This window comes from Ambystoma mexicanum, chromosome 2q, assembly GCF_040938575.1.
Source record: "Ambystoma mexicanum isolate Mex_15411 chromosome 2q, UKY_AmexF1_1, whole genome shotgun sequence".
Taxonomy (NCBI): Eukaryota; Metazoa; Chordata; class Amphibia; order Caudata; family Ambystomatidae; genus Ambystoma; species Ambystoma mexicanum.
In genome coordinates this window covers 640,440,787-640,454,786 of record NC_090924.1, presented here as the reverse complement: position 1 = coordinate 640,454,786, position 14,000 = coordinate 640,440,787, and the positions used below count along the sequence as shown (strand labels likewise).

Below are 14,000 nucleotides of genomic sequence, written 5' to 3'. Positions count from 1 at the left end.
CTATTAAATATGCACGCTTTCACTGCAATACCAGAGACTGAATTTATGGTAATATGTCTCGATCTATAGTGTTGTGAGGCAGCAGTGTTTTCATGATCAGATGTGCTTCGGTTTCTTTGATAAAGGTGATCAAATGCTATGAGACAGCAGTTTTTTGATTTTTAGCGATACAATGGTGCAGGTAATTAGGTCTCTGAGAGCAAGCTCTGCTAAAACATATCGATGCCCATGCTAAAAGGTTTAGTGTGCCATGTATCTGCAGTGGCCATACGATATCCCCAGCATCTATCCTGCAGTGGCAACAGGGTAGTTTCAAAGGTTGGACTAAAGAAGGGGGCTGAAACTCCACTGTGCTCACCACTTTTACATTCAATTGCGCAAAAATGAACAAGCTATTAAGGAATGACAATTAGGCAGCATAGGATCAAGAAAAATGGCTTCAAGCCCAATGGAGTCTCACAACAAAACTGAAATAAACTGTATCTGCCCTATGCGCCAAGCGTCTGTGTCCATTTGTTCATCAAGTCCAAATATAAATATATATATCTCCTTTTAATATCTGTTAATCAAGACAATCCTGCCAACACGCGTTTCGACCTCATTTACTGGTCTTCATCAGGGCTTTGAAATCTCTTCACGATAACACATTCCAAATGGTCCCTAGTTCACACAAATTCGTAAGTACAGCTCAACGCACCAATTGCCTAGTGTGAATTACAGTTTATACCAATTAGTTGACTTCCACATTAGATCCATTTCTTAAAACCCAATGGCTCTGCACCGTTTACCAATTTCCACAAAATTCCAACTTATTAACAAGGCGCTGCATTTTTGAGAAGTGGAGCAGAGCAAAGGCTATTAGGAGCCTGAAAGGATTGAGGTGTTGGAATTGGACCCACGTGAGAAAACTAATTTTCTTGATGTACAGATATTAAAAGGACATCTATATATCTTGGAATTAATACATTGACTAATAGAAGCTTTGGCGCATAGGGCAGATGCAGTTTATTTCATTTTCAAAGGTTGCTCGTCCATTCCTGAACTCAGTTTATACAACCCAAAGCTCTAACAGGCAATGATGGCTTATTAACTGCAACACTGTTGAATCGAAGACTGGTGGCAGTTAATAACTAAATAAAAGCCATGTTGGGTTTGACAAGGGGGCTACTGAGATCACACAATTATAAAGCCACAAGCATTTGAAAGTTATGGTCAGCTTGGTGGGGTCAGTCATTCATGATAAGGCTGGGAGTCCATTAGCTGTCTGGCCCGGGTGTACTCACAGCATCGATGTGGGACTCTGCTCCGAAAGCGCCACTCAGATTCAGAGTAGGATATCATAAAGCAAATGACACCTGGTGCATACGCCTGGATTGGATCAGACAGGCTTGCTTTGGACCAATCCACTGCAGCATTTTGGCTGTACATGGAGTAGAGAGGGGGGGTGGGTTTGGAGGAAGGGGGGTTACACTCCCCTTATTTAATTGCCTTTGACTTTTAGACAATAAGGATTCGCCTGCAAATGTATTGGATATATAGTCTCTTCCAAAGTCCTTTGCCACAGAGGTGAAGACAGACTCGAGCAAGAGGAAAGCTCTTGCCCCCAGACATCCCCACGGCCTATGTGGGATGGCCAGCTGGTGGAACAAGGCCTACTGCAATAGACATTGGTACCCTAGAACCTGGCTCATTCAGTGACAGAACATTGCATGTACTCACTAAAATCTTTCCTGTTTGGGAAGGACAGAAGGAAGGGCTCATCTTGCCTCCGAGACCCTAGACTGATTCTCCCTGAAAACACAATGAAGGAAGTAACCCCTGGTTCTCTGGAATCTCTGAACCGCGACGCCAGTTCAGGAACCTTCAATGCAATCCAAACCTCTGCAAGGGAACCAGTGGAGTCACCTTAAACCTAGACCACCTCCACGCGTTTGAATTTTGCTGGACGACGCAGCTCCGCCATCTCATCAGAGATCTGCCAAGTCTTCAAGGATCCCAAATTCAACATCACTAATCGTACTGCCAGCTTCTGCGAGCTCCAAGCTGTTGCAGTAGCCTGATACAGTGTTGTCTGCTCGCCATCGGCTTGTCTGCTTCTCAGCACCTGAGGCCACTGAATTCCTTTGCTAACCAACCAAAATTGCTTGCTGTCCCCAGTGTCTTTATTGAGACCCAGTGCCACTGCTCCCACACCGGCCCAGTGCTTAAAGTTCCCAAACCCCCACCCCCTGTATGATGACGAAAAGCCTGGCTCCATACTGTCAAGACCTCAATACAAGCAAAGGTATGTGTAGTGTTCCTGTCCCCCTGGTTTGCCTTAAATGGCCCTTGTGACTGATTAGACACTACTCGTTGCGTTTTAAAGAAACCTTCAAATACTTTTGATATTTGCCACTCAAATTAACATCCTGCATGATTCTTCAATGAGAATGTCCCCTTTGCTCTCAGAGTCTGCATTCTCTGCGTTTCCTTCACATAGGTGGGTCTTTGTTAGTTGTGGGCATTTCTAGTTTATTAACCTCCTATTTTAAACAGAACCAAGGTAGCACATTTTTATTTCGGAACCACTCCTCTTGTTTGGAATGCTTCTATACCAGCTCACATCTCTCCCGATGTGTGTAGCCTGCTTGGCCAAAAGGATGCAAAGAAGGAATACCAATTGGGATGTGTCGGTTTCACCTTTATGAATGGGATCACTCCAGGAGCGAGGGGCCGAGTTGGCTTTTTAGACACTACTTATCCCTGTAGCTCTACAGAGAAGTAGTCATTCCGTCACAGCAACTTTAATGGACAGCCATTTTAAGTTTAGAAAGACTATAAACCGATAATAAAAGATCTTCCATATAAGGAGACAGATGTGTACCAAGACTTTGATTTCTGGTCACACATGACGCACAAACGTTTCTTACTGTGGCATGGAAACTTGTAAACTTTACATAAAAGGGCTGGCACAATCACCAATAATATCGTTTAAATACATTTCATTCAGAGAGCGTAGGACTTAAGGCAAGATTCACCTTCTCCTTAACTAGAAAGTTATATTAACTGGTCTACTAGTTGCAGGCTGCTTTGCACACAGACGAGCTGTGTGTAATGTTGCTGTGGTGCCGTTTTAACATTAGACGCGCTGGTTTATGGGTTTTCATGAAAAACCTGAATTTATAGAAAACAGTACTTCGGCCACTGTAGTGTGGCGGGAAGGAATGTTAGCTGTTTTGATTACGATATTTGCCATGGTTTGAAGCGTTAGAACTTAGAGTGAATATACGTTCTTTCCTTGGACTTTGCCATTAAGATTGTCTGCACAAATATTAGCTCATTGCACCTAAAACATTCAGAGCATGATTTTTGCCATTTTTCATTATTTAAATTTAGATTAAAGGTTAAACTACTTGGTTTGACTTTTAAAAAAAAAAAAAAAAAACTTTCTTTGTAGTGATGCCGATTGATGCGTTTATCACTGTAGTTGTGAACCTAAAATCGAGGATGAGTTTGCTAACTGCTCGGGCTTTGACAGATGGTCTTGCTTTTAACTGAAGAATAAGCTATATTCATTCATTTCAATCTGGGAATCGCCAAGAAAAATCCAAATACATCCTTGCAACTTGTTGGCAATTCATTGCAACGTATTTCCTTACGAAAGGGTGTTCATTAATGTTTTTACTGCATAAAAGAGGGTTCTGATTAGCTTAGAGACTAAGGTCTCCCGCCTACAGACTAGTCCAACAAGCGCAGTATCCGGGGTGAGAAAGAGGACTTCTAAAACCCATCGGCAAATTGGTTAAGATGGGTTTAGGGTGTTTTGTGGAAGCAGATGTGAAGATTCGCTTTGCACCACTTGAAACATGTGCGAGAAGGTAGCAGTGAGTATATATTTGTATGCTAGACTTGAACAAAGATTCAGAAACGGCTCTTCTGGTGGTGGAATGGGTAATATTTTAGCCTGTAGGTGTCCATATATGGAATTCCGTTTGGTTTCCACTATCAACAGCTTAAAAAACGATGTGGCATGGTGAGCACAGCACTGAGCCAAAATACGCTGATTGGCAGGAAGCAAGATTGCAAGGACATTATCCAGTTACTGGATTCCGAAGCCCAGCTATTTGATTTCATGTGCCCTGATCAGGAGAAAGCTATTACAATCTCAGAATGCAGTAACACATAAAATTAAGGAGGGGACTTTGATTTAGTTTCTTTTAAGCTTTTATAAAGCACAGAACCACCTTGCTCAGTCCGTGGTGTATTGTGCCCCAGCCTGGAGTGATTAGACCCTAGTCTGCTGGGAGAAGGGCACTGGCAAGGGTGAAGTGAGCGAGGGGAAGGAGATCAGTGGAGTGGCATCTATGTGGGGGTGCTCATTCGTCCACAATAGGACCATCTGTAGAGAAAGGCCAGCAGAAGGGAGTGTGTATATATGTGTGGGGAAAATACAGGAGTTAAGCATTGGAGTATTAAAAAAACAGACCTAAAGAAATGCTTGGTGGTGAGGGGCTCAAGGGTGTGTGGGCAATGCTGGTAGATAACTAGGCTTAAAATACCAGCCATTCCTCTATATTTATCGCAGGTACATTTCAGAATATTTATTGTACTACTAAACCAACTCCAGAAGGTGGTCTAATCCAAGATGAACATATGTGAGCAGTAAATGTTGGTAATAGGAATAAGGGAGTGGAACACATAGCACTAAAAAAGTATATTCGTAAGTGCGCAGGGCAGGGGTGGACTGGGAACCAAAAAAGGCCCTGGGAATAATTATCAAAGTGGCCCCATATAACATATTTCCAGCAATGTCAACCCTTTTCCTATGGGAAAATGAGGAAATGCCACACACAAGAGGCCCAGGGTGCAGAGGCCTACCGGGAAAACTCCAGAGTTCCTAATAGGCCAGTCCACCCCTGGCACAGGGATGTTTGATGTGCAGACCGTGGCCAGGATACTGCCGTTCATAGAACGTGACCACCGGCTGGTCTGACGAGATCCAATAAGAACCAGTCTAGATGGTATACACATCACATTAATTGCCTATTGCTGAAGTTCCGTGCAAATGTGAACAAGTGTGATCAGTACCTTAAACATTTGTACCCTCTGCATTCCTTTTCATAACTGATCTCCTTCATAAAGCATATTCTTCACCCAAGTTTTAAAAAACATACATGCGCATTTTAACACTTCTTTGATTAACTGCCTCACTATGGGAAGATGGTCCTCATCAATGCATGCAAAACTAAATAGGTTGGTCTACTTATAGCAATCCTCCTTCCAAGAGGGTCTGGTCTATTCAGCGCGGTCTATTTCAGAGGAAGTGTCAACGTGGTATTATTGGTTATCAATGGCATGGTTCTCCAACCATCCAGGAAACTTCGACCCTGAACTGACCGGGGGCCTGAACTTTTACATTATTCAATAGAATTTATCATGTAGGACGGGATACTGTATCCTAGGAAAGGACATCATAATCTCGTTCCTGCCCAATGGCTTTCTTGCTCATCCACGGCATGCAGTGGATTGGCCATTTTGATCGCGAATATCAGGGTTTCTTACATGCTTACCAACTTTAGGGGGGTTAAACGGAGCCTCTTTCAACCTCTTTTCCAGCTCTGCAAGGGATGTGTTGTTGATAATATCCTAGAAGAATAAAAAGAGCGTTCTATATAAGATTACAACTGCGAAATCACGCCAAACATTTCTGTCAGTTAAAGAAGCTGGTTTACACGGTGCACCACTGCCACCTAGAGGGCGGAGCGCTGAGTCAATCTCCCACAAAACATCACCACACTGGAAATGTAACATCCTACATGCAGGACATGTCAATGGTTGCTAGGATGAGCACAGCGCTTTTTGTGCGGGCACATCATTCTGTGTCAAGACCAGAGGCGAGCATTGTGCTTTAACTCCTTTAATTCTACTGTTCCAGCAGATTTAATTCTCCATATTATTTTAAACTTTTTTTTAAAAACCATACAACTTCACCAAAACTTCACATCCCATGAGTCCCATTGTCTTCAGCAGTGCCATGTCCATATCCTGTCCCTGGGCTCCATGCATCACTTCCTGCCAGGGCCTTTCCTCTTCTTTTTCTGCTCTTCCATGAGCAGCAGATTCTTTAGCTAAACCCAGCATAATATATTGTCAATACATATGGTGTTATTATTGAAGGAACAGTGATAGAATGTTTGGTACAAGATAAATAGCAACTGCAGGTTATATTATCTAGGTGTAAAACATGAACGATTACGTGATGTTCGTTTACTTATTACTGCCGAGTCGCAGCGTTCCATTTTACACAGCGCTGGAGCAGTAGATTCCTCCAAGGGTCGCGCATCAGTATTTCTTTCCTTATACACACAGTGCAATCAGACCCATGAGCAACTAGCTCTCGCCAGGGCACCCGGCTGCGCTCCACAAAGCGGTCTCGCTCCCCTGTATTCAGAACCATAACATCCCTGTTAAAGTTTTTTTTACTTAATGTCATGGGTTTTTACCAGGATAGAAAGAGAAGGTTTAGAGAAGTTGCTCAAATGCGCCAACCTTTCAAAAATTATTCAAGGTGAGTCAGTCATTTCTTATAATTTTTCACAGTTTATTAAAAGATATACAAAACGAAAGTACTTCAAATTCAGTGTTTTCTTCACACCTTGTAATTGTTTGTGTAACTCGCTCTCAGATCCTTAATGCAAATAAACGTTGGATTTCCACGAAAATTGCTTAATCTTTTGTACAGCTTAGTATGGGGTGTTGCCTCCACACCCGTTGTTTGATAAATCTTCAAAGGAATACTTAATGTTGATCCTTAAATGTTGCAGATACCTGACTATCTCTCTCTTGGTAATTCTTAAAAATACATTTTTGATTTTTAGTAATCCTTTGTTTTGCAGGTATTTTACTGCATCTCATTACAACTCTCTCAACAATGTTTCCCCATTGTTGCTAACAATGGTTCTTCAGGAGAGAAAATGTTTTCCAATCCGAGTTGTTTGTATTCATCCAACTAGTTTTAACAGGTTCAAGTGGTTCAACAGTTTAGCTTGATAATTCTAGTTTTATAAAGATTGCCTTTTTCCCCAGCTTATTCCTTATTCAAAAACGTATTTTTAAGAATTACCAAGAGATATACAGTCAGGTATCTGCAACATTTAAGGATCAACATTAAGTATTCCTTTGAAGAGTTAACAACGGGTGTGGAGGAAACACCCCATACTAAGCTGTACAAAAGATTAAACAATTTTCGTGGAAATCCAACATTTATTTGCATTAAGGATCTGAGAGCGAGTTACACAAACATTATAAGGTGTGAAGAAAACACCGAATTTGAGGTCATTTTCGTTTGTATATCTTAATAAACTGTGAAAAATTATAAGAAATGACTGACTCACCTTGAATAATTTTTGAAAGGTTGGCGCATTTGAGCAACTTCTCTAAACCTTCTCTTTCTTTGTTGCATCTGTGTAACAGCCACACAGTTTTGGAGAAAAACTCATGCTGACAACCTAGCACAATCATCTTGAATTGTGCATTTGGCTACTTTTGTTATGCACTAAAAATAGCGGGCGCCAAAGGAAGGGAATAGTTTCTTACCTGTAACTCCATTTCTCCAGCATTGGTATCTTTCATGGATTCACATGCTTAGAATATTCCCCGTCGTCAGACTGGGACCCCTCGGTACACCTATATATAGCCTTTTCCTATAGGAAAACTTCCGACACTTTTGTGTCCTATCTATGTCCTTTTAGGACCCGCCTACGCATGCTCCGCAGGCCGTCCCAGTATAAGAGGCCCGCCCCCGCGGTTCCCCTTCAGATTTCGGCCCTCCAAAGTAGGAAGGGTTAAACTTATCCATCACATACATTGCAGTCCCGGGGAGGCTTGGCGGGCGCATGTGAATCCATGAAAGATACCAATGCTGGAGAAATGGAGTTACAGGTAAGAAACTATTCCCTTCTCCAGCATTGGATCTTTCATGGATTCACATGCTTAGAATAGATTGTATAGCAGTAACACTTGAGACGGTGGTGAGAATGCAATGTAACGTACCCTCACCCTACTACTCAACACATATGCGCAGCAGTAATAAGTTTACTCCTATAACCTTTCCCACCGAAAGTATACTGTCATCAAAGGTAGAAAAAACACTCTCCACAACGTGGAGCTTACCTTACTGAAACAGATGGCGCAGGACAGCTCTTCCCATCTGCGCCTCATCCGCATGCTGCCTGGCAAGGCAGTAGTGGCGGGTAAACGTGTGGGGCACTGACCATGCCGCAGCTTGGCATATGTCCGTCAGCGGAATTCCGGCCCATAACGCTGTTGAGGATGACATCGACCTTGTAGAATGGGCTCTAGGATGTCTTTGCAGTGGCCTTCCGGCCTTAGAGTGACAAAAAGCAATCGTCGACGAGACCCATCTGGCCAATCCCTGTTTCGAGATTGCTTTACCTCTCGTCGACGGACCATATGCGACGAACAGTTGCCGAGTAACCCTGATGTCTTGTGTGCGATGTAGGTAGAATTTCAGAGCCCTCTTAACGTCCAGGGTATGAAGAGTTTTTTCTGCTGCCGACGATGGAGTGGCAAAGAAAGTAGGCAGAACCACGGATGAGTGTTTGTGATATACCGTCAGAACCTTAGGGACGAACGTAGGGTTAGTCGCCAGGACTACCTTGTCCTTAAAGAATCTTAGGTAGGGCGGGTCCACGACCAGCGCTTGTAGTTCCGAGATACGTCTGGCCGATGTGATAGCTATCAAGAATGCCAACTTCCACGAAATGAATTTCATGTCGTACGTGGCCATAGGCTCGAAAGGCGGTTTCATCAAACCTGCCAACACTGTGTTGAGGCTCCACGCCGGGGGAAAACGTTTCACCGGGGGAAAAGCTCGAAATAAACCCCGCATGAAGTGTTTCACCAGTCTGTCACTGAATAGAGGAGACGACTGCCTCTTCCTTGTGAACCTCGAGATGGCTGCCAGGTGTACCTTTATCGATGAGGGGGACAATCCCTTTTTTGCTAAGAGGAGCAGGTAAGGTAGAACTTGTTCCGGCGTCACCAACAATGGTTGTAGGTCCCGCTGTTTTCTACACCATTCACATAATCTCCGCCACTTATAGGAGTAGGATTTGTTAGTGGAAGGGGCTCTAGCCGCCTGCAGAATTTCTTGGCACTCCTCTGAAATGTCTAAAGCCCCAAATCCCGAGAAATCAGGAGCCAGGACGTAAGGTTGAGACTGTCCGGGTCGTGATGCCGCACCGTGCCTCTGTCCCGGGATAGAAGGTACGGGACTTTCGGAAACGCTATGGGATGTTCCCGCGATAGATGGAGGAGGTCTGAGAACCACGGTTGCCTCGGCCAGTATCGTGTCATGAGGGGAAACGGGGGAAAAGCATAGAGGAACATGTCCGTCCATGGGAAGGATAACGCCTCCCCCACCGAACCCTCTTGGGGCCACCTGCTTGCAAATTTCTCGCATTTCTTGTTTTCTTTGGTCGCGAAGGCGTCCAGAGGGGGGTGGCCCCATTTCTCGAACACTTTCTTCAAGTGACCCGTGTCCATTTCTCACTCGTGTATCTGGGCCATGTTTCTGCTGAGGGAGTCGGCTTGGCAGTTCCTCACACCTGGAAGGTGATGAGCCACGAGGGAGATTTCGTGCTTCGATGCCCAATGCCATGTTTTCTCGGCTTCTATGGAGAGAGTCCTTGATCGTGTCCCTCCTTGTTTCCTCAGATAGAACATGGCTGTTGTATTGTCGGTCAGTATTCGCACTCGCGACCTCTTGATGTGTGGTAGGAACGCCTTCAAGGCCCATCGTACCGCTCTGAGTTCCAGTACGTTTATGTGTAGGAGTGACTCAGTTGGAGACCAGCGACCTTGCATTTGGAGAGCACCCATGTGCGCTCCCCATCTGGTTAGGGACGCATCCGTAACTATGGTACTCTGGAACTCCGGCTCCTGTAGGGGCACACCTTTGTTCAGATTGTGGGAACTCTGCCACCACTGAAGGGTCCGAAGTAGCTTGTCGTCGTCGACGGTTATCCTGTCCGACCACGATCCCTGAGCCTGTGTCCATCGGTCTGCGAGGAATTCTTGGACTGGCCTTATGAAAAGTCGACAGTTTCTCACCATATGGATGCAGGATGCCATGGCCCCTAGGACCGAAACATACTTTCTCACTGAGATCCTGGTGTTTCGCCGCAGCCGGGCCGCCTGTTGAATGAGTCTCGAGGTCCTGTCGAGAGAAGGTTTCACCAGCCGTAGCTGAGTCTCGAACTGTGCCCCCAAGAATACCAGCACTCTCGATGGCCGCAGAGAGGATTTCTCGAAGTTTATGACGAATCCTAGCCGTTGTAGAAGCTGCATGGTGGCTTGTAGACTTGTGTTGGTCGACGCTGGGGAGGATCCCCTTACCAGCCAGTCGTCGAGGTATGGGTATACATGGTGGCTTTGCTTCCTTAGCCAGGCAGCCACTGGAACCAGGCATTTTGTGAACGTTCTGGGGGAGGTTTTGAGCCCGAAAGGAAGAACCGTGAATTGGTCGTGGGTTCGCCCTATTACAAAACGTAGGAATTTCCTGTGTTTCCGACACATTGGAATATGGAAATACGCGTCCTGTAAATCCAGGGACGCCAGGAAATCTCCCTTTTGAACTGCGCGGATCACTTCCTGCAGAGTGAGCATCTTGAATTTCAGGCTTTTTAAGGACTTGTTGAGATCGCGTAAGTCTAGAATGGGACGCCATTTGCCGTTCGGCTTTTTTACGACGAAGTATCTTGAGTAGACTCCTTGGCCTCTCTGTGATGTTGGAACTAATTCTATCACTCCCTTCGCTAACATGAGTGTAACCTCTTGTTGCAGTGCCTTCATATGGGACTGAGCGGTGAACGCAGGTGGAATTTGCGGAGGGCTGTGTTTGAATTGAAGAGAGTGTCCGTGTCTTATAGTGTCTAACCCCCATTGGTCCGTCGTTATCCTTTCCCATTCGTCGACATACGCTGAAACTCTTCCCCCCCAGAACGGGTTGTGGAACGTCACTGCTGATCTTTAGTTTGCTTGTCTCTCACAGACGATGGGTATGATGGTCATTTTCTGGAAGACTGGAAGTTTCGTCGACGGTTAGCCGATTGTGAGGCACGTCGGTACCCCTGGGAGGGGTAAGCCGATCTGGCAACGGATCTGTCTCCAGAAGAGAATCTTGAATTTCCTGAAGCCCCTCTAAAGGGGCTAAAGGACTTGTAGCTCCTGCCACTCTGGAGGGAACCCAAAGAACGTGCCGTGTCCGAATCTTCTTTCATCCCTTTTAGGGCCTCGTCCACCTTCTCACCGAAGAGAAGGTCTCCCTCAAAGGGCATATCTAAGACCTTGTATTGTACCTCTGGCCTGAAGTAGGTACACTTCAGCCATGACTGTCGACGTAATACGACCCCATTATTGACTTGCTTGAAGCCAGACTCAGCAAGATCCACCGCGATGTTTATTGCGTGATTTGAGGCTTCCTCACCCTCTCGGACCAGTAGCATCGCCGCCTTCCTCTGTTCTTCTGGAAGATTATCAAGCAGCGGAGCCAGCCTGTGCCACATCTCCCTATCGTATCTGGCCACAATTGCCAGAGAGTTTGCGGCCTTTACTGTGGTCGCTCCCACGGAGAGCACTTTCTTGCCAAAGGCATCTTGGCGTCTTGCTTCATTCTCGGGTGGAGTCGTGCACTTGTGCTGTGCCTTTGCCTTCCTCGCTGCCGACACCACCGAGTCTGGTGTTGGTTGAGAGGATAAACACTTGGGTGTAGACTCTGGAGCCTTAAACTTTTTTTCTAGGCGTCCTTTCACTGCTGGTTCTGAGAATGGGTGTCTCATTGTCTGCAACCCCTCTTTCCATACATGGTCAAGTATCGGTATCGAGAACACCGACCTCCTTCTCTTGCCCATGTGGTCGAACAAAAAACAGTCCTTTTTCTGTTCTTCCTGGGACAGACCAAATTCTTTGCATGCCTTCTCCATCATCGAATGGAATGACGCAATGTCGTCCGGAGGGGACGGGTGAGCTGGGCTTTTCTAACTCCGCCTCTGACTCCCAAGTAGGATCCCTGGAGGGGGATAAAGAGACCTCTGACATGGCTACCCTGTCCGATTCCAAATCTGGCAGCTCACCTTCCTCCTGCGCCAGTGTTGAGATTGGCGTGCGTGGGTGCGGCGGTTGACGGGACGGTCCCGGCTCGTCGACGGGTGACTGTGGCAGGCTGACCTGGGGAAGTCGCTGGTCCAACGTCCGTAGCAAGGACTGAAGCGAGGACAGAATATCCAACGACAAAACCGATTGAGGATTGAGGAGAGGGGCAGATACCGGTGTAACGGATGCCCTCGTCGACGACTTGGCAGCCGCTCGTAGCCCTAGGTCTGCTGGGCCAGCCACTCTCTCGCTCTCGTCCTCCGAGGACAGCAACATAGCTTGCTCTTGTAGCAAAGCCTCTGGGGGGGTAGGGTCGAGGACTTCAGGCCTCCAGGCCTCCTGTAGGACCCCCGTCGACGAGGCTCTCGTCGACGGGACAGAGGATGCCCCTTGCGCTAGTGGCGGGAAGGCGGCCGGTGACTGGATCGCCGTCGACGACGACGCAGGCTTCGCAGGTGGTTTTTGCGGTCCCGCCTTCTCCCCACTGTGCCCGCTTTTACTCGACTCGTGGTCGATCTGTGATGATCGCCAGAGGAGGATTTCCTTTCCTTCTCATGCTTTTTTGATGAGAATGATTTCTTTGACGAGGAGTCTGTAGTGGAGTGAGTTCCAGATGACTTTTTCTGACGATCTAGATTTCTTCGCCGGTGGTTGCGACGAGGCCGCGCGGCGTGATGTTTTCACCGACTGTGTGGAGCCTACCTCCGAGGGGGGGTATGCCCCCGCACACTCATTCAGCCATGCCACCAGGCGTCGGTTCCGGTCTTTGAGGGTTTTTTGAGAAAACCCCTTACATATGTCGCAGGCATCCGCCGAATGGTGAGGGTGGAGGCAATATATACAATCCATATGTCCGCCCCCCTCGTAAACCTTTTTCAAGCCGCACGTAGCGCATGGACGATACAGCGCTTTTCCTGATACAGAGGACATATCGTACTCGAAATCCAATAAGGCAACCTAGTACAAAATAGTAAGACGACACGAGGAGATCCCACTACTTTGGAGACGGTTGAAATCTGAAGGGGAACCGCAGGGGCGGGCCTCTTATACTGGGACGGCCTGCGGAGCATGCGTAGGTGGGTCCTAAAAGGACGTAGATAGGACACAAAAGTGTCGGAAGTTTTCCTATAGGAAAAGGCTATATATGTGTACCGAGGGGTCCCAATCTGACGACGGGGAATATTCTAAGCATGTGAATCCATGAAAGATCCAATGCTGGAGAATATTTCTTTATTTAAGGCTGGTAAGGTTTTTTCTAATTTTTACCAGGATCCCCTCAATTTTTCTACATGTGCCTTACATCATACTGACCCCCCCTCTGACCCCATTGTGATAGTTGGAGTCCACAGACCACGTCCATGTCTGCAGACTTTGGACAGCATTCACACTGCCCAAAAGCACAGGGGTTACCTTACAATGTTATAATCCTGCAACAGACAAAGACCTATACATAAAACAACGAGAGATGAACAAGTTACTCTCTTACCTGGTAACGTTCTTTCGATGGGATGGTCCGACGACGTATTCCATATCTATGACAGTAATCACCACAGCTTTGCTGCTTCGGAAAATCTTCGGCGTCTGCGTCGATGACATTGATACGCCGCCCTCGAGGACCTCCTCCGACGGCCGACATCACTGGATGTTATAAGTAGGACGCACGACGCCCGTAGCCTCAGTTGTATTTTTTTCCCCCAGAATGGGTGGCACCAGTCTTCTGCCAGTCTGACATACAAAGCCTTGCGGAAACGTAAGCTGCAATCGCATAAGAGATTCTTCAGCGGGGAAGGTAGGGAGGGAGCGATATGGAATAAGTCGTCGGACCATCCCATCGAAAGAATGTTACC

At 46.4% G+C, this 14,000-nt stretch overlaps 1 protein-coding gene across 2 annotated transcripts in view; it reads right to left on the bottom strand.

Annotated features, from left to right (window-relative positions):
* Positions 1-14,000, bottom strand: part of PARN (poly(A)-specific ribonuclease) — a 1,047,754-nt gene that overhangs the window by 507,462 nt on the left and 526,292 nt on the right. For both annotated transcript variants that reach the window (XM_069647825.1, XM_069647826.1), the window contains exon 16: positions 5,550-5,625. In XM_069647825.1, the coding sequence (XP_069503926.1) occupies positions 5,550-5,625 (76 nt within the window). The remainder of the gene's footprint in view (positions 1-5,549; positions 5,626-14,000) is intronic.